At 41.6% G+C, this 21,667-nt stretch overlaps 1 protein-coding gene across 3 annotated transcripts in view; it reads right to left on the bottom strand.

The window, feature by feature from the left end:
* Herc2 (HECT and RLD domain containing E3 ubiquitin protein ligase 2) overlaps positions 1-21,667 on the bottom strand; it is a 167,710-nt gene that overhangs the window by 4,499 nt on the left and 141,544 nt on the right. For all 3 annotated transcript variants that reach the window (XM_031386820.1, XM_031386821.1, XM_031386822.1), the window contains 16 exons: positions 21,061-21,176; positions 20,772-20,970; positions 19,809-20,023; positions 17,465-17,642; positions 16,844-17,005; positions 14,949-15,040; positions 14,401-14,540; positions 9,786-9,973; positions 9,028-9,225; positions 7,320-7,403; positions 3,516-3,657; positions 3,142-3,336; positions 2,233-2,345; positions 1,523-1,713; positions 756-861; positions 267-479 (listed from right to left, as the gene is read on the bottom strand). In XM_031386820.1, coding sequence (XP_031242680.1) covers positions 267-479; positions 756-861; positions 1,523-1,713; positions 2,233-2,345; positions 3,142-3,336; positions 3,516-3,657; positions 7,320-7,403; positions 9,028-9,225; positions 9,786-9,973; positions 14,401-14,540; positions 14,949-15,040; positions 16,844-17,005; positions 17,465-17,642; positions 19,809-20,023; positions 20,772-20,970; positions 21,061-21,176 — 2,532 coding nt within the window. The remainder of the gene's footprint in view (positions 1-266; positions 480-755; positions 862-1,522; positions 1,714-2,232; positions 2,346-3,141; positions 3,337-3,515; positions 3,658-7,319; positions 7,404-9,027; positions 9,226-9,785; positions 9,974-14,400; positions 14,541-14,948; positions 15,041-16,843; positions 17,006-17,464; positions 17,643-19,808; positions 20,024-20,771; positions 20,971-21,060; positions 21,177-21,667) is intronic.

The raw sequence follows: 21,667 nt of genomic DNA, 5'->3' as shown, positions 1-21,667 counted from the left end.
CTTTATGAAGTATGTATATTCAAAAATCTATATGCTGGTGTTAACAATGTTATGTACTGGTTATGACACAGATACACTCTGCAAAAATAGGCTATAGTGTTCAAGACCTTTAATTGTAAAATTCAAAGACTTCAAATTATTAGGAGTTAGGTATTTCCCATTTTCATTGTACAGAATCTATTTTCTCAATGCTCTGAGGCAGAATACACACAAGTCACTTCCACTGATGTCAATACAGAGCTCTGTGATCCTGGTGAGGAGCCTACCTGGATGACAAAGTCTCTGCCCCGGAAGTCAGCAATGGTCCTGGGCAGCCTTGTCCGGCCCCACACAAAGCGAAGAAAGAGGGAGCGTTCCGTGTTAGAGAAAGATTCCATCACTTCCCAGAACCACTGGACCAAGGATGCAGAAGGCTCAATCCCTTTATACGTTGCCACTGACTTTAAAAGATGCAGTGGGATGTCTGGGCTCCCACATACCTAGGAAAAACATCCTATTAGAGCAGGCTCACACTTCCATCTTTTTTTTCATTTCAACAGGAATCTAATTCTCTTTTTCTCTAGTGAGGTCCCTATAGTCTCAGGAGGACATGTGAGCCACCCTGAACCTCAGCATCTGGTGGGCAAGTTGTGTTGTCATTTCATTCACTACCACAGTCAAGCCTTAGCTTTCCAAATGGAAGGTTTTAAGTAAAAGATCAAATAAGTGGGCTAGTGTATCAAGGCAGCTCCAGATAGCACAAAGCAGCCACATACCATTGTCTCCAGTTCGTATCCAGTGAAAAGAGAGAGAAGGGGTACAGGTACCACTCGAGCCATTCCTTCCCGGACAGCAGCCACTTGTTCATCAAATTCATGGAGTCTTTAAAAAACAGAAACAAAAACCAAATCTTCCTTACACCTGTAAATTTACTGGGCACCTTGTTCTGCTGGTACCAAGCTTTACACACAAGTACTGCTACCACATATTCCATAAGAGAGGATTAAGAGGATGGCTCTGGGCAATGCTCTTCATATACAACATTACTGAGAACTCGCCTAAACTGGACATAACCTCAATGATTAACTATAACCACACACACTGTAATCATTGTTAGCTGTCAGTGCTGGGTATGATAATGCCATACCTCACAGAAGCTATAATGTCAAGGTACAAGCACACTTAGATCTGGAGTAGGATACTCTGTGTTGGCATGGCCCCAACTATATTCCTGTCTGAGGAGGTGACAAAGAAAGTATAGAGGGACTAGAAGGCCTGATATCCCTGTGGGGACTGTCCCATAAATGAGAACATTATATTTACCTCATTATTTTACTGAAACCTAGAAATTTCAAGTGGAAGTAAGTACTCTGAATACAAGTCACCAAATAAAATTCATAATAAAAATCAGCAACAGTTGAAGAAAAATGAGTATACTTTTATATATGATACATCTAAAAAACCATAAATACCCAAATAACTATAATCTGCTACTTTTGTTATTTATTAAGTTAAAGCAATAAAGAGACAGATGATTACAAACCTGTAGTTTATTGCGAGTCGGACATACTCTGCACGGTTGTCCAGGGTGATGTGCGTGTGCTTGGAGCTCAGCTGGATGTCCTGGCCACTGGCACTTGGCACGGTGAAGGGCAGGCTCATAGCCTCAAATTCCTCTGAAGTAGCTTCATTGTCACGAATGTACATAAGCCCAGGGATAAAATCTTTATCAACCTGTTAAAGAGAAATACAGTATACATGCTAAATCTGGGTTATTCCCCTATCATAGAGCCCAAGGACAGCCAGCCATATATAACTTAATCTGAAGAAGAAAAAAGACTTCTGCAAGGAAGTACTTCACCCAAGAAGCTAAAGAAAGATCCAAAGAGTTCTTTAATATACTGCTTTAGGGCTGAGAAAGTAACTAAATGGCAGGTGACAGATACTCCCCTAAACCCTAAAGGGCATAAAAAGCAAGGTGGCTCAGGGATACCAGACTGTGCCTGTCCTATCAGTCCCCCTTCCTGGGAACCTGAGGTGTAGCCCAGCTCTGCATATGACAGTGATCTCCCTTGTCTATCAGGCTACATCAGTTGCTAAGCAACACAAAGTGCATATTATACCAACTCTCTCACTTTTCTCTGTTCTAGGAAGTTGTCAGAGGCCAGCTGCTTTCATATACCCATGAGTATTACATCAGATATCCAGAAAAGCCCAAGCCCCTTATCAAGACCCACGGCCCAGGTAAATTACCTCACTCAGGTCTGCAATGGTGAGGCTCATCCCAGCCAGCTGCTTCCATACAGGTTCAGCAAGATTCAAACTCAGTGGACTCCCAGTTCGGATGGCAATGCCCAATAATACCCCTGATTGTTCAAAACAGAAGGTTAGAATATACTTGGAATGGATGAACAGTTGCTTCTTGCTTGTTCAAACACTCCTTGGAGTATCAGCTCTGCACTGAGACCATGGAGCCCTCTAAACCAGAACTATCCAAACTGATAGCTAGCCCCACCTTGAAACATCAGATCCTACTCAAAACTCACTCTCTTTTCTTCCTATAATGCAAGTTGCTAACTCTTCTTATTCTTTTCATACACAGGATTAAACTACAGTAAACCAACTCTTGTCCCTTTGACAGCAAAGCAAAAAGATGGATTCCTCCAAGAAGGTGGATGCTCTGTTAACAGGTAGTGAGTGGTAGGGTGAGGAGCCATGACAGCACTTTCCATAGACCTAGACAAAGACTGACAGGCCTACTGCCAACGACATCTCTCTCCATGCACTCCTGAGTTTCAGGCATGCTTAAAACACAAATGGTATTTCAAATTCTCTGCATGTCAAAGAAAGCATATAGCATTGAACACATAGTCACATGCTGCCTAACTATAAGTTCCCATAGCTGTACAAAGAATGGTCATAACTTTTGCTAGCTCATCACTATCAAGTCCTTAACACTAAGTACAAAATGAACCTTTTCTCTTCCATAATGTTGGTAAACACATACAAATCACTGTGCATCACTTTCACTGCCAATGTCTCAAAAGCTAAACATAGGTATTTATAATACCCACTGTTGTCTTGAGATAGACAAGCGATGCTACACTAACTTAACAGTGATACTGGCCCTCCACAGCAGTATGACAAACAACCGAGGCCCACCTAGAAATCGGAACATGCTGCAGTGCACAGGTGCCCGGGTGGCGGGGTTCAATAGGTAACAGTCTCTGTTGGCACCAGACTCGTCCCTCCCATTGGGAGTCACAATCAGAAGAGGAGTGAGTCCATTTTGTAGCTCCTCACAAATCTCTGCTATGGACTCACTGTAGCCACCGCCACAGTCATCCACAGATTCACCTGGAAGGAAAGGACAATCAGCAACACACAGGCCACCCAACACCACCTGCAGAAACAGCACCAGCAAGATGGCTACTCTCATCTTCTGCATGTGATACTCATGTACCGCTCAGCTTGCTATCCTCAAGGCTCCCTCTCCCAAGCAAATAAATTCTACAGATATGCACGGAAAATCTCACCAACAAACTTGACTTTCCAGACTCGGTGAGGAAGGAGAAGGCTGTCAGGACTGAAGGAACTCATCTTAGCACACATCTGCCCAAAGACAGACTTGGTGCCATCAGGGCCAGCTAACCCACCTTTACTCCGGGAGCGTTTAACCTAGAGAGGAAATAAATAAAAAAAAGCATAAGACACTGGGGCAGCAGAAAATGCATAGCCTGGGAGCAGCTGTAGAGAAGCCTGTACATAAGATCCTCAAATCTCCTTCCCTTCACTCAATACTCTGAGAGTCTCTCTGTACCTGGAGACTGGCCTGCCCTAACACCTCACACATACTTTGGTTCCTTCTAAGTTAACATCTGACTTCTGCCATAAGCAGGTCCCATAAAGAACGGCAGTTACCCTACTACCTCTAGCAAACAAAAACAAATCCCTGGACATAGAAACAGGGGGTTTTGCCTAATGAACCCTGCACCCTACTCCTAGACTTCCCCACAGCTCCAGTTCTGAGTCAGTAGCAAACTTTGTAGCTTCCTTGCCATAGCACCAATGTGCTAGGAACTGATGCACATAAATCTCTACTGCAAATACTACACAAAACAAAGCTATTTAGGCAACTTCACCTTAGGCATCAGGACACTGGTAACAGACACCACAACAAACACACTTGCAAGCAATGATGTATGCTATCATCACTATTCACACAGTCTTGGAGCCAAGGTGGTATTCATAACTGGCTTGCAACACTTTGTGTTGGATTTTCATACTTGGCCTCATCAATGGCTACCACTCTAACTACCCCTACTTCACTACACAGTCCTTCTTGTGGACTGAAATAGAAATGCAGAATTTATACCTATACCAAGGTTCTCCTAAAGGCCAAGACCAACTCTACTACTGCAGCCATGGTAACCGCCTCCCTTTATGCACTGTGCTAACCTGGGTGCAAGTCTTGTGACTGTACCTATTACCCACTCACTTGCCATGCCCATGGTTCTTATCCCAAACTAACACGGGTGAGATCAGGCAAAACCTAATGCTGGTATGGACTTGTCTCCTCCTACAGTTTCTAGTCTTAGCTGTTCAATGTAAGAGGATGACAACATGCAAAGTTTAAGAAAAACTGTCCATCCAAACATATTGCCATTGTCTACCATCTATAGCCAACTTTCAGTGAATCCAGGTCAAAACTATAGTTCCCTACAGAATGAACTTTTCTCTGTACCATACACTATGTATACAAAGGCTATTTCCCTTAAACTGCACAGCAATCCTTAAAAGGATTCATGAACCCCAGAGGAGGACCAGCTCCTGTTATGCTATGGATATAGCATCTCAGCTGCCACAGGACAGCCATGGAAAGCACTAACAACTGGAGCTCATCTGTCTGTGTTTCCTAACAAAAAATGACAACATATGGACACGTTTACAAAACTGACTATAAATAAAGCTATATACAAATGGTACTTTTTCTGGACAACAGAAGCACAGGCACTTTAGCTGATGTTAATCTGAACTAATTCTGTAGTGAATTTAAACCTGGAGTGATGGTACTATATTCCCAGAACTTGGGAGGCTGAAGTCTGAGGACAGTTTGAGATATACAGCAATATCCTGCCTCAACAACCCCCACCCCTCATTTAAAATTTAAAAAGAAGCTCACTCCCTCAACCAAAAACATGTTAAATGATTTTTATAGATACCTATTTTTCAGAATTTCCACATACCAAACAGCACCATTTTCATAGTAAGAAAATACTCACCAGGGAGCTCAAGGTCCCACCTCTCTCTGAGAGTCTATTGATAGATAGTTAATGGTTACTAGGAACAGAGGGTGTCATTCTCTCCAACAGAAGAGCCACTGATAAATAGTAAGTTCACCTATGATCCAATAAATAATCCCCATCTGTGCTCATTCAAAAATTTAAAACAATTAAGTTCAGTAGGTCACACAAGTATCAAAGGCAAGAAAGTACAGGGGGACTTGTAGGAAAGCAGCAGGTATCAGCAGCGGGGAGTGGGGTGGGGAGGTGGGGGGCATAAGAGAAAGTAATGGGAGCTGGAGAGATGGCTCAGTGGTTAAGAGCACTGACTACTCTTCCAGAGGTTGAGTTCAAATCCCAGCAACCATATGGTGGCTCACAACCATCTGTAATGAGATCTGATGCCCTCTTCTGGTGTGTCTAAAGATAGCTACAGTGTACTTACCTATAATAAATAAATCTTTTAAAAAAGAGAGAGAAAGTAATGGGTAGGGTTGACTAAAATTCATTATACAAAACAAAAGAAAAACCTCCCCAGAAAAATGAGTTGTGTATATGAACCTCTTGAGTCTCCTCCAGTGGGCAGTATTAATCCTTCCTGAGTCTCATGAAACTCGTGCGGAGCACCATCAGCATAGACGCCAACCTCAGGGCAGTATGGCCAATCTGACTCAGCACTGTCACCATGAAGTTCACCTTACACTTATTAAGAGCCTGACTTTGGTGGAAAACAATTCTATTCCAATGTTTGTGGAGAGCATTCTACCCTTAGGATATAATACTGCACTAATGTGCCCAAAGACTGTGGATCATGGAGGCGCCCCAGATGCCCGTCTATGCTGCACACTATTCTCAGGATGTTTGTGTGCTTTTTTCAAGCTATCAGTTTTTTCTCATGCATTTTTAAACACAAAAGTAGGGACATAAAGACAAGCAGGAAACAGGTATTACTGAAAATCTGCAAGGAAAAAAGACAGCAAGCAGCAGCATGCCCACTCTAGGACTTCAGGCTCTAAGCAGTCAGAGGCTCATTGATACCTCTAGCCATGGACATCCCAGTGAGACTCCTGGCTCCAAGGAGCCTGTAGGTCTGTCTAAGACAGGAATCTGACCCAGGAATGTACAGTTTTCCTTGTCTTGCAAACTTTAGAATGCTCGTCATCCAAGGTGGGGAAATAAAAGCTTTTTTATGGACCGAATTAAACAGCCCATTTATTTGTGAAACTAGAGGACCAAATTACAGCTAGCACTAGATACCATGACGTTCATCACTAGAGACACCAGTTCCACCAATGTGGTCACATGTGCTGTCCAACAAAGGACAAGAGTTTGATCTCTTAATCCAAAATGCCCCCAAGTACAATTCAGAAAAAAAATTCTCGTCATGTAATCACCATCAGGATAAAAATCATGTGTTAATACAAAGGTTCAGTAACAAAGAATTTGTTCTTCATGGCTCTCTGTTTCTGATCTGAGAGGCGAGGCTAATTTCATTTGCGTATTAAATGTCAAATGCCATGCACTATCATAATCACTGACTGGGATTCCTCTGGGTTTTTAATTAAAAATTTCAAAGTATAAGTTTATGTGTACTTAGAAGCACTTTTGATTCAGAAATAGCCTGATTTCCCCTTTTTTTCATGAGACAATGTTAGCAATACTGGCTTATTAAACTGGAAAACTCTAGGTTACAAGACTCACAGGAATGTGAACTATTACATGTAAAAAGCCTAGCAATTTACAAGAGTGACTTAGTTTTGAGTATAACAAATATACAAAGGCCACATAGAAGAGTGGCCATTATCATCTTTTGGGGAAAAATATGGCTGCTTCTTACTTTACCTTTTAAAAACTTGTCTGTGCTTTTGGTGTATGCCAAGTAACTCTTTTTTTTTATTTTCATATAAATGGCCCCTAAATCCTCTGCATCACAGAGTACTACAGCAGAAAGCCTGCTCCATAAGCCCATGAGTGCTGCTATCCCCCAAGACTGCAGGGACATCACTTGTACCATCAAAGTATCACTTGTACAATATTCAGATGGAGAGAGAGAGCTACCTGGATACGGTTCAGCTCCACCACAGGCCCATGCTGGCGATCTCTCACCATAGTTGCTTGTACTACCTTTCTGAAAGCTGCTTCCTAAAACAAGAACAAACAAACAGTTTAGAGTCTGAAATAGAAATCATCATGTCTGAGAACCATGCCACTGTTTTATATCACCTATTTCTGAAAGTCAGGCTTCGTTGAGAACAGAAAATGGCTCCTTTGCTGTTCTATGACAGAGTAAGTAGCTTAGCAAGCGATGTAGAGAACTGGCAAGCTTACAAGCATGATTGACACCTGAGCAAAGAAGCAAGTCCCTCAGGAAGAACAGACCAGAGGACTGAGTCCTGGCAAACACATGCTCCAACTCAGGTCTAGAAAACTGAGGATTCCCCACCAAACTACAAGTTCAATAGCAACAGGGTCTGATGTTCAAATTAACTGCACCGCAGAACACCTGTTGAGTCAAGGATCTCATGGATTCAGCCAGACCTGGGATAGGGAATACACTGTAAGCATATACTGAAAGTCACCAGGGTGAAGAAAGCCAGGACAGCATTGGTATGATAGTAAGAATCTGGGCATCATCCAGGAAAGGACAATTGAGGGGCATTCAATGGAAACAGTGGTCTCAGCCGCTTTGCTTAGGGGGCACCAGTGCTTCTTTTCAGAGTTAGGGAGGGGGAGATCTGCAAAAGCACAAAGGCCTCCTATAGATCCTAAGCCCCTCTCCCAGATCAGACTCTAGAGAATTCAGCAGACAGCAGAAGTGAGACATTAAGCAACCCCAGGAAGCACTAAACGTAGAAGGAGACTCGAGTTTATTGGTAGAAAAATATCTACCATCATGGCCCATGCACAGCCTCATCTCTACTTGCCTTCCAGCACGTCCCTGCTCCTCCCTCAGAGCATTTTCCTACTCTGAATCCCTGGTTGCCCAGCTCTGCTCTAGTGATAACTTATTGGAATGACTTTATTTTATTTTTTTAAAAAAGGTCTTATAACTCCTGTTATCCAGCCTACACTAACTATGAACTCATTATGTAACCAAGGATGGTCTCACATTTACAATTCTCCTGCCTCCGCCTTTCAAATCCACACCAACTCCTCACTGCTACTCTGAATCAGGGGCACAAAGACTTCATACCTTTGCACTGTCTCCTCTAACTCCCACCCAGAGACTGTCAATCAGAGGCTGCTCAGCTGAGGGTCACACACCCACTATATGCTGCCCTCTACTGTTACTGCCTCAGTGCAGGTACTCCAACACCACTGTCCACATCACTCCATTATCCCATGCCAAAATCTCTGACTCTGTCTACTTCCTGCCCATTAAATCCTCTCTCAGCAAGGAATCTTCACCTACACAACCTGGCACAAAGCCTCTCTCTAAGCTCTCAACCCTCTGCTGGACATAAAAGGAGAAGAAGTTACCTAAGAACTTCCCCCCCCACCCCCCCACCCCCGTGTCAGTGGAACTAACCAAAACCCTTCAAGGTCAGGCAGGCAGAGAAAACCATATGCTCAAGGCTTGGCTTCATGGCTTTTTTTTATGAACATGTTCGAGCACTTAGAAATAGCTGGCATGTAGGAGACACTCAAAGACTACTTGCTGAATGAAAAAAGTCTCTATCTACAGTCCCAGAATATAGATTTTTGTTGAAAGTTTATGGTCACTGACGGCCACAGTGATCCTGTCCTACAGACTGCTACAAAATACCTTTCCCTGAGATATTAGGATCCCTCGGAGTGTGTCAAACCCAACTGAAGGCCCGAGTCCAGTTTCATCAAGAGAGCCCTCTAGGTCAAACATGGGGATACAGGGACAAAAGAGCTCTGAGATGTGATGCAGCAGCAGCAGGCGGTTCCGTAGAGCAATGATGGGAATCTCTTGTAAATGGTTGTACTCCATGGGTACCTGAAACATCACAGTTTCATTGAGTCCACTAAGTAGCAAAGCACAGAAAGCCAAAAACAGCATTATGATTTCTGAGGTTAGTCTGTAAAATTCATCATGTTCTTTCTAGCTAGTCTGATCATTTAAGATACATAAGCATCGAAGAATGTTACAAACATTAGTTTACAGAAATAAGTGTACCAAGAAACATGTAGGCCACATATAAAATCAATTACTTAATATAATTACAAAATGTAAAGAAGGCAACACATTGTTGGACAAATTATGTTGGTTGGTACGAGTATTACGGTTATTTTTCTCTACCTTTTTTTTTCTGTGCTAGGGATTGAACTCAGGACCTCATGCCAAGCAAGTAAGCATTCTATCACTGAGTTATGCTCCCACCTCAATAGTACAGTTCTTAATAGCACTGTTTCATGGTATTATAAACTTAACTATTATCAGTGAAACACCTCTGTAAATATATAATGAAAAAATGAGCCACCTGTGGCTGTACCTGCATGATAGTTAGCTGTCAAAATGTGCCCCAATTCTAGCACACCTATCCAGCTCCCACTGACCTGTGCAGGGAGCTTGCCGGCACTCGCTGGCTTGCTGGTTGACCAGGCAAGGGTGTGTGCAGAACCACAGGCCACTCGGTTGACCTTCTTACCCTGAAGGGCAGCTACCAATCGTGGTCTCTGAATAGCATTTGTTGTTCCATCTCCTAGCTGGCCTTCATCATTGTCACCCCATGTGTAAACTTCACCTAAACAAAATAAATTTAAAGAACTTAGGTTACAGGAGCAGTGAGTGCACAATTCCAGTGTCTTCCCATCACAATGGTAATCTTTATTACCCTTCTGTTTTGTCTTAGTGTTCACCTCTCCAAGCAGCAGCTTCTACATGTCAACACACATTAATCAATCATGTATCTAAAGAGGTTAAGAACACTTCCCAGGACTCTCTACAACACCTGTCAGCCAAAACTCTGGTATATTTATTAGTTCTCTGGACCAGGTATGTACAGCAGCATTTCTCCATTAGAACAAGTAAGATGAAATATTCCTAACAACCTAGGGAAATATTCCTAACAACCTAGACAGCTCCTGAATGCTAGACAGATGAATAAAAGTCAGTCTTTAAGATAAACAAAATCCATACATTCTTAAAGATACGTACCCTTCCCTAGTTATTTGTAATCTAGGCATAGGCTTCATCATTCATAAAATTCTTTTTATTTTCTGGGTCCATGCTGGACCTAAACTGTGAAGTAGCATCATTAAAAAAAAAATGGTCTAAATAAAAGGTCATATGTTGAGTAGACCAGATATGAGGCTTTTGCTCTTTAGCAATATCAAATGTAGTCTCCTAAGGGCAGATCATTCAGCCACTAAGTACCACTTTCTCAAATAAAGATGCTTGTGTGATCAAGAGCAATATGCTATGTCTTGCCTCTTCCTGCTAAGAATTCAGTGATAAAGTCATAGGGTGAGTGACTGACGACAAGTCTTCAACAGATGTCTCTGCAAAGATGCACACAAATAAGCGAGGCACTGAGGTTGAGAAAAGGCAGCTTCCCTACTGGGAAAACCCACTGCATCTACCATATGGCAGCCTATGACAAAGTCAGAGCCCACAGAGGGGAGGACAAAAAGAATTGTAAGGTAATTAAGAGTGACTAAACTAAAAATACAAGAATCCAGGTTTATCTCTAAAAAAGAAAGAAGTTATACATGTGGAAAGCAAACAAGCCAGAATGAACCCTGTGGTGCTGAATGAAACTGAGGGTGCATGTGTAAATGCAATCTTCAACCACAGACACAAAGTGCAAGTATGTGTGCTTTTAATATAAATGTTTCCTAGCTCCAATCAATAAGGTGGCCTAGACAACATGGATCCCTATTTCAATGATCACACTTATCATCTGAATCTTTTACATGTTGCTCTCTAAAGGAACAAGAGTTCCTAAGGAAACAGCCAAATGCAGGCTCAGAAACATGAAAGATGGAGTGGGACCATCTTTTGTCCCAAGAAGCATATATTAGTAATGAGGCACATAAGGAGATAAAAACTAGCCAAACAGGACATAATCTGAACATCAATATAACTAATAGCATTTAATGGAATCCAGGTTTATCACTAAAAGAGAAAGAAGTTACAAATGCAGACAGAGAAAAGGCCAGAATGAAGTATGTCTGGTACTGAACTATGTCAGGAAGCCATGGGTTCTACACAGATGCAACTAAATGATTCAACTCTCAGTACTACCCAGGACAAATGATAACAAATAAATAAGCTAAGAAAATACTGGATGAGAAAAGGGACATTCAAGTAGATTAATTTTTTTTTCATACAAATACTTAGTAAATACAAAACATTTCACAGAGGAAAATCGTGGCAGACATAAACTTAAGCAAGTAGTTGGTGGTATTAACATGAGTGATGGGACAAAACAAAAAACCCTGAGAGTTACTTGAAAAGAAGACTTAAGAACGAAAGCAGAAAGCCACTTTCCACATTCCCAGGTCCTGTTTTTTTGTATGTAGAAATCTGAATTTTTCTCTCCAGACCCCAAGACCCTCTATCCATCCCACTCTGGGCTCTGATACCCAGTGTCCTCTATCTAGGCACACTAGGCCCGGTATCTCAGGATCACAGGCATCCTGAATCTACAGCACTTGGGTTGAGCTTCCTGCAGATGTCAGCCTCCTGGGTACCCTCAAGCCTTCCCAGAGCCAAAGACACCTAAGTCCTAACCTGAAGAATTCCGGGATTCAAAATGTCCAGCCTCCCCTGATCCCAAAAATCTGACCCAGGGCTCTCAACACCCATCTTTTGGGAATCCAGCACTATAAGGAAAAATAAACACAGCCAGCAACACTCCAGCCTCCAAGAGCCTGTGAACACAGAATTCCAAGGTCCCCTCCAAGTTTCTGCCTCAGTTTTCTAGGCTCTCAAGAAACTCCCTAATTGCATGCCAACTTAACTGCTGATCACTCAAAGGCTGACTCCAGGGGCGTAGTGGCTGTGGATACTACTACAAATGGGTGGCCCAGCACTGAGCTCAAGACAGGACCACAGTGCATTAGCAGGTGGTTGCAGCAGTTCCCAGGACCAGGTACACTAGTGCATTCAAGCCCAACTCCTGGTGAGGCTCAAAATGGTGACTGGCAGGGTGCTGGTGCTGGTAGTCTTGGTGGCAGGTCATGCTGAAGCACTGTGGACAACCATCTCCTCACCCCCAGTGTGCACATACTTGACCACCTTTGCCATGCCCACTCATCACTCCAGTGTATTCTGAGTGTTAAGCCTGAAAGCTTGTTCATGGATTTGAGGTGTGCAGCTTCAAAGGGAGCTAGCTAGCCTCCTGGAGTTCATTTCTTCACATTTTGGAATCTCCTAACTCAGATGTGTTCCAGATTGGTCTCTGCAAAAGTCTGTGGAGAGTTTTGCGTGCTTTCTTTGTTCAGGCATATAGGTGCCCTAAGAAATATTTCGTTATAGCTAAAACTGAGACTGAATATTGTTTCCTGGCCTCCACGGTGTTTCAATGATCCTAATTGATTTCCTAGCTGTTATTAGCTTGGAATTCCCACAAGGAAGCTGCCTTATCAGACAGGGTGTCTCCAGAGTTAGAGATAGAAGTCAAACACTATTGCTATCTGTAAACATAGTTAGAACTCTAAGAGCAGTGCCACACAAGGCAGAATTGCTTTACAAACTAGAGAATAGTTGAAAAGTTTCCTGAACTAATATTTGCATTACAAGCCAAACCATTCCCAGGAGCTGCTAGAATGGGACCTCCTGGTGCTTACCTGCTTCAGACCAAGAGAATTTGCTTAGGCTGCCAAGATAGCCCAGCGGGGAAGAGCACTATTGCTCTTCCAATGGAATCATTTACACCTGGCTGTTTGATCTTACTGACTTTAATGTGACCACTACCTGAACATGATCCCTGACATTCGCCCTGTTTCTGTATACTATATAAGCCTGATTTTCACTTTGTGCAAGTACACTCAAGATTCTGTACTCCCTTGTGTCTATTTCTGTTTGTCACATGCTGAATTCTTTGCCCACCAGGCCAGAATTCCTATCACCCTACCGAACAAGCGGTCCTCAAAGCAACTATCTGTGGCACACCTTCACCATCCTCCACCTTCTCCAGAGAACTGCTGCTGTACCTGGTTTGCAGCCTGATTGGAGGTGTCACTAGCCTGGACATGAGAGCCCTTGGGTGCATGAGTGCTGCTCTTTTTCTGTATGTACTCAGAGTGGGCTTGTCTCTGGTACTGCTGCTGGACACCTTTACCACCACCAAAGGCTTGGTTGGAGACACCAGGAGGTGCTGCATTCCTTCCTAGGTCTTGTGAAGAATATTTCCTCCTCCAATCTGATGTTTGCTGCATTCTACTCTTAAGCTATCTCATGTATGCAGAGACACAGATCAATATCTATAGTACAGCAAGCTGCCACCTGTACACAAAGAAAGATCAAGGCAACCAGTTTCCAGCTAGGATGTGAGGTGGAGAGCATGACCATTCTGGACTTGGTACTGTTTGCCATCATCTGTGGTGTATCCCTGAAGAAGCTGGGGCCTGATGGCAAACTGCTCACTCCTTTCTTCAAAGCTTTCAATGATGCAGCCATAGTTCTGGTCTCCCAGATTACGTGGTAGGTCCCCATGGTCATTTTGTCCCTTGTGGCCAGCAAGATGGTGGAGAAATACATTTGCCAACTCATCATGAGCCTCAGTGTTCTAAACTGCCTGCTGGGCCACACCATCCACAGGTATGATGGCTATAGACTACAGTAAGAATCTTCACTGGGATAGACAATGTTCACCTGGCACAACCTAAGCTCCAGACCCCAGAGGAAACCAGCTATCAGCACAGACCTCATTATACAAACAGTTCAGGCACACTGAGCCCCACTCAGCATCTGAGGAAGGAGGGAGCCCTGTCAGGATAGAGTTCCCAGATGCCAAGGACTGACCCACAGGATGCCTGTCTGAGGACAGTATCCCAGGCCTTTTGGCAAAGCCACACAACACAACATATTCATGAGGGTAACACCAAAGACTGAAGATGAGGGGGTCAAACTCTGCCCTCAGTCTCTAGAACTACAATTAGAATTACATGGGATTAACCCTTAGAGTTACAGGCCTAGGTTCTGTAACGTCAGGCTTGAACCTACCGTCCTCTGTGCAGCACACACAGTGCAGGGAGCCAGTGGCGATAGCAATGACTTTCTTCCCCTGCAGTCCTTGAACCTGCCGAGGTCTCCGAACGTGGTCATCGGATCCATGGCCCAGCCGGTGATAATCACCTTTACCCCTGCATTAAAGGAAAACATGCAACTTACTGAGCTATGGTCATCTGTATCCACCCTGCGACCCTCCATGCAGCTACCCTCGTGGTGTAAGTGCTATACTCCAGCACCCAAACCACAGACTGTCACAGAAGTAAACGAGAAGGCAATTAAAATAGTTTCAATGGTTTTAGGGGCTGGAGAGATGGCTCAACAATCAAGAGAACCTGCTGTTCTTCAAGAAGAATCAAGAACATGATAAATCACTATCATGCCTAAATCAAGTTCCAAAGGGACATAATGGCTTTTCTGCCATCTGAGGGTACCAGGCATGCATGTAGTACACAGACATACATGCAAGCAAAATGCCTAAACAGAATTAAAAATTTTAACTAGTGGGATTTTAATTAGTGGGATTGCACAGTCTGACATACCATGTATAAACAGCTCCAGACTTGGTAAGAGCAACAGAAAACTGAGATCCACATTCCACCTTAACTACTCCAAGGCCAGTGAGAGAATCAATCTAAAAAGGAAAAAGGCTCAATTAGGCAGACTTCATCAAGGTCACTGTTGACTGCTGCAATCACATTGAGACTTGACCAAATCTAGTTAAGAACTCTGAAAATCTGTACTCACATAGAATATTTAATACATTATTAACATCTAACCTAACCAAAGGAACTTCAGGAAGGAAGCAGAAACGTGATGTAGTAAGACCCAGAACATGTTACCAGGTGAAGTCTAAAGTCTTCTCTCCTGAGACTGACACGAAAGTACCAATTTCCAATAAGCTCTGTGCTTTTCCTCATCTACTTCTAGCACTGCCAGACCCCAAGACTCACAAGGAAGCAGCTAAAGATAGCAGAGGAGATATGGCCAGGGGGACTGGGGTCCTGATCCTCTGATCAGATCAGCATAATTAACATACCCTCAGCTGGCAATCCTGTCGCCTGCTATGACCCCATGAACACCCAGTGTCTACCCTCTACACTTCATGTTCAGGATCCTGTCAGACCTCACTTGCCTGGTCATTGCTTCTCCTCACCCAGCAGACTTTGCTCTGTGTGCTATCTGTGTATGTCTTTCTACTTAATCCCCCATATTTAAATTTAAAATTAACTAAAACCTCATCCTCTTAACTAATCTGTCTGCATCTCTTGCCCTATCACAGTGCAATCAGTAATATCCTCCTCCAGATTTTCCCATGTCCAACATCTTAATATTCAAATGTGAAAAGCCTTCCTTAAGTTAATGAAGTTCAATCATTTTCCTTCATAAAAGTAGAAATCCTGAACAACTAATAATGAGGTTACAATATACCTGTACTGGAAATGGGCAAGGGCTACAGCTGACAGAAATGGGTGCTACCCTAAGATATATATTGAGCATTCTGTGTAAGTAAAAGAGTGGATTTTAATTTGATTTTTTTTTCTTTTAGAGTCTCATTATAGGACCCAAGTTAAACCTTGAATTTACAACCTGGAGTACTGGGATTATGGCATATACTGCTATGATCACTATGAATTTTCAATTTAAAAACTTAAACTGAGTTAGACTAAAAGAGTCATTCTGGAATCAATAGCAATCGCACTGAGAAGCACAATTCCAAAACAAAAGCTATGTGGTTGGACCTAGGTTCCCTCATATGAAGGGCCCTTGGTATGAACCATCTGGTCTGACTCTGCCCCAGGATGCCAGTCCCGAGACTCTCTGTTCCACATCTGCACAGTAAGAAAGACACTGAGCATACACAAGTCCTAGTCTTCTTTCATAGTACCCCAACTATACATCACCATAATCACATACTGCAGGGCACAGAGAAAATGATCTAGCACACTGATCTAGTATGATCTAGATACACTGCTTCTCTCAATCTCTACAGCCACTTACCAAAGACAGTCAAATCACCTGACAACTTTAAACAATTACTGAGTCACCCTCAGCACAGGTAGACCCTAACTTAAGCCTGTGAACTTGGCAACGTTGGGTCTCTTTGCTTGAGATTCATCATCTCCACTAGAAGCTAGTCTATACCCTACATTAGATGGCCCCTATTTATCACTGTAAACTGAAGTTAAGTGGGGCCTGTGTTAGCTCTCTATGTCAATCAGATACACACACTAAACAAAACCACAGGCTCTTTGGAACGCATCTGGATTACATGCCTTCGGCAAGTGAACACAAATAGCACCTAAGGTACCCAAATGTCCTGGCTCCTTTGGTCACTTTTTACTTCCAATGTACTTCCAGCAATGAACAGAATGCTCCTAAAAAGCACACTGAAGGAAAAGAAACTAGAGATCTGAGATGCAGAGATCGAAAATACCTTCATGGGAACTTTGCAACCATCACTGCCTCCTCTGCCAAGCTTGCCATAGTCTCCATCTCCCCAGGACCAGACAGTATCATCATCAGTGAGGCACAATGTCTGGGCATCACCACTGCCACACGCAATGTCTATGACACGATGGCCCTGTAGTGCTTCCACCTTTAGAAAAAAGAAATGCAGGATTCAGCTGACAGTAAATCATGATCACTAAATAAAGGCTCTATAATAATAATAATAGTGATACCACTTTATAAATGCTTAAGACTTTACAAAGAAAAAAGTTTAATATTTAAGGTAAAAATGTATTCCTCTCTATGTAAACAATATAAATTTATATTTATATGAAGAATATAAATCTGAACCATAGAAAGCAGGCATCAGAGTTGCAGTGAGCCAACTATGCACCACCACAAAGACTGATCATGAACTCCTTTACAAAGAGTATATATGTACCAAAACAATTTATTTCCATCAATAAAAAACCATACTTATAAGTGGTAAACCTATGAGCACTAGATCGTAACACCAAAGACAAACTGCCCCTATCCCATGTCAACACTTTAGCATGAACAGATTCTTGAGCCTGGACCTGGGCATTTAAACCCAGTACCTTCTCACCAGTTTTGGCTTTAACTGGTCTTCACTGTCACTGTGCCCCAGGCGGCCATACCGGCCTTTGCCCCATGTATAGAGGTCTCCAGCTGCAGTGACACAGGCACTATGGGCTCCACCAGCAGCAACATCAACCACTTCAATTCCTCTCAGGGACTCAATGACACGAGGGCGGTCACATGGACTGCAAAAGAATACAACAAATATTACTAAAATATTCTTATTCTTACATATTTTAAATTTTAAATACTTGTTTAAACATTCCTGTTTGTTACTTATTTATTCAGTGAGTGCCTTTAAATACTCTCTCAGTTAAGTGATTATAAAGTCAATAAAGAAGAATCATTTAAACCTGAAATTAAAATTGAATGATTTCTATCTACCTTTACACTGGGTAGCTGAATGCCAGAGTAGGCTTTCACAGTTTCAAACCAGACCCATGATATGTTTTTGCAAGGCCTATGAGCCAATGAATATTTTGTTTGCGTATAGGTAGGTAGGTAGGTAGACGTGTGTGTGTTGCCTGGCTCTTCTTTGGTCTGCTCAACATGCTTTATGTCTGTGTTCTTTCTATATTGACTCAGTTTCTAGTATGGACCCAATATTAAGAATTCTGGCATAAATGCCATTTGATTATATAGTATTATTCTTTTGTATACTGTTGGATTTGATTTCTTAAAGATTTTAAGAATTTCTTCTGAGTCTTGTTTTAATAAAGGTAAAGTTGACATTAAAAAAATAATGAGTTAGGGTATAAGACTAGCTTGGTGGTTGAAAATTTGCTCAACATCCTAAAGACTTCCAAAAAAACAGAACAAACAAAAAAATCCAAAATGGGTTTAGTGATATATACCTGCAATGCCAGAAAGCTAGGCAGGAAGACCATAGGTTTGAGGCCAGCCTGAGTAATTTTAAATAGCAAAATCCTGTCTCCAAAGAGAAAAAGAAACCAGGGGAGAATTCTCCTTTCTCTTGAAGGTTCTGAAAATTTAGGTTACATCAGAAATCACCAGACATTTGGTTTGGGAGATGTGTTTTCAAAAAATTAGTTTTTTGAGTCTGTGGGTTGTTGGGGTTTTGTTTGTTTTTGAGTTTGTCCAATTCTTCTAAAAAGTCATCTTTATTGCTTTGAAGCTGTTTATTAAACTGTGATTTCTTCTGTTTGAAACAGGGCCCAGCATGCAGTCCTCAAGTGCCTAGAGGTCATTATAAAGTTTACCTTGATAAGGGGTTTATTTATAGTCATAAAAATGATTGAGCTTTGAACTCTATTATTTATAAAAATGGTTTCAGTTTTTAAGCTTTGGTAGAGGAATCATACTAGTAGTATATGATTCATTGTTTCTCCTGTTAAATGGGCATGAGTGTTTTGCTTGCATATAAGTGTACTGTATGTATGCAGTACTCACAAAGGTCATACCATCCTGGAATTGGAATTACAGATGGTAATCTAAGTCATCTCTCTAGTTTTTCATAATTACTTTCTGAACTCTAGTTACATATGAGTTATGAGGTTTCTGGGAGCTCTGTCTTTTCTCTGTGAGCACCAAAAAATGTTTCTTTCAATCATTTAGCGTGGTTTTCTTAGGCTTCATATATGATTGCCTTACTGGGCTCTACGGTCTCTGGGGTCTCTTGTACAGCTCTCTCCTCTGTGGTACTCCACATATTCCACCTCTTTTGAACTCCTTAGATCTCCAGTTCTCTCCTCTCTAAACTACAGGATTTTGCCACCATCTGCCAGGTCTCTCTTTCCTACTCTGTGACTTGGGAACTGTCTACTGATAATATACTGGAGAAACTTTTGGAACTAGCCTTGTTTGTTTCCTACTTCTCAGGGAATTCTACATTGCTGTCTGATATTCACTGTCTTTTGGGCTGCTGTATATTTTGTCTGGTGCTTTTTAGTTATTTTTAAGATGTATCTCCATTTCTACTTTGGGTGGTAGGTGCAATAATTTTTTTAAAAAAACAACTGAGTCTGGTCTCTTAGTTTGAAGAATGGTGCCTTTTCTATTACTTGTCCCATCTCTTTTATACTCAAAATTTTTGGTATCATGTAATAATATCCAAAATGCCAATGTGATTCCCTGGACAGTAATAAGGCAATGTTCAAAAAGATGCTTAGTATTCATAAAACCTATAAGTAAAAACCTCAAGACGTAGTGTTTCCCTCCCAGTACAGCAGTCATACAGGAGTGACATGTGAACCAATTTCTGACAAATAAGTCAAGAACATTCCTAATTTGAGCAGGTTACTGCACATGTCCTAAAAGACAAAGACCAATACAGTGTGTCAGCATTAAAATAAACCAAAGAAAACATTGAAAATGGTATTTTCACACAATACCTTCTGTTGCCATGTCCCAACTTCCCATCTTCTGCCTCACCCCAAGAGTAAACTTCTCCTTCTGAAGAGAGAGCAAGGCAATGTTTTCCTCCTGAGTTCACAGCAACTTTCTTAATGAATACATGTTGAATGGACTCCAGTAATGTTGGAGTAGACACTGACTCTGTCCCTCCGATCCCCAGTCTTCCACCGGCACCATAGCCAGTAGCATAGAGCTAAGATGAGAAAAACAGAAATATTACTGTATTTAGTAATTACTGCAAAGAATCAGCATTCAATGCATTTTACACCACAGAGAAATTACACCTTAAAGCCCAAAATCACAGGAAATTTTAGATTTTATATACTGTTATGGTTTAGAGAAGTGTTCTCCAAATATCTATGTGTAAAAGCTGTAGTCCTTAGGGTAGTACTACTGAGAGATGGTGAGAATTTTGAGATGTGAGGCCTTTTAGAAGAAAATCCTATGGGTTACTTGATGGCATGACCACACAGACATAACTGCAGGACTGTGTTCCCTTTCCCTATCCAATCCTACACCCCAGTTCCCAACTCTAAGGATACAGCTCCCTTCCTCTTATCCAAACTGAAAAGGAACAAAATTTCTCTTATAGACTATGGCTATCTACAGAGGTTCATGGGATGTATTACAAAAAGAAGAGTAAGACTGACAGACAGCAAGTGTTTTAATTTTTAAAAGTAATACAGCTAATGAATGTAGTGTACTTCAAAATAAAAAAAAAGTAGTTAAGATATATCTAAATATTGTACAGAAATATTTAAGATAGCTATGTTTGGTGCTATCATAATCATTCTTCAGATAGTACTTTTAATAAAGTCCTTACACATACAAGAATCAAAACAAAACAAATCTCGTCACAACTTTTTCAAATATAACGAAGCATCACACACACACACACACACACACACACACACACACACACACACACATTGCACCCTTACCTTCCCATCAGCTGTCACAGCAAACAGTGTCTGCTCTCCTCCAATTAACTGCACGGGTCTGAGAGTTGCAAGTGCTTCACATGGAGTGGGAACTTTTACTTTCGCACCTTCAATTCCTCCAAGCTGTCCTCTATGATTATGCCCCCACCCGTAAATGGTTCCACTCCCACCAGCAGAGAGAGTCCAGTCATCTGGCCGCCTACAACAAACATTAAAGAACATTTGATGTAAAAGGACTTTGTATAACAACACTTAGGTACAACATTGTTTCTTAGTTCTGAAAAAATACCTGTTCATCCACTGCACAAGTTGCTCATCTTGTTCTCTTTTAAAGATGCTGTGGCTTTCATGAAGAATATCCATACTTTCGCTGTCTGCCATTAATTCACGAATCTTCTTAGCAACCTATGGAACATTATTATGAAATAAAGAGATAAGAAATAAGTTGGATGTTGTGATTCACACTTGCAATCCTAGCAAGGACAGCCTGGGCTACAGAGTGAGCTCCAGTCCAGCCCAGCCCAAGATACAGTGTAAGACCTAACTTATTCTTGTAAAAGAATAAAATCCGTTACAGTAGGAAGACAGGGGGAATCTTTAAATGGTATATGAAGTTATACCAATATCAACATCATGATTTTATACTTAGTATAAAAAAATCAGTTTTATCACATCAACTCGTAGATGGTAAAAATAGTTTATACCATATCATTTATCTTAGTTACTTTACTAAAAATTAATGTTAATTGAAATTTACATGTTATAGTGCCTGTTTTTATCTATATACTTCTTTATGGTATTTCTTAGCAAAACTAACTGTGTCTTTATACATTGGCATCTTTTTCATCATACATCTCTCTTTCTCTCTCTCTCTCTCTCTCTCTCTCTCTCTCTCT

The sequence above is a fragment of the Mastomys coucha genome, unplaced genomic scaffold (assembly GCF_008632895.1).
Source record: "Mastomys coucha isolate ucsf_1 unplaced genomic scaffold, UCSF_Mcou_1 pScaffold21, whole genome shotgun sequence".
Classification (NCBI taxonomy): domain Eukaryota; kingdom Metazoa; phylum Chordata; class Mammalia; order Rodentia; family Muridae; genus Mastomys; species Mastomys coucha.
Note: the sequence above shows the minus strand (reverse complement) of the source record. Positions and strands in the feature narration are given on the sequence as shown.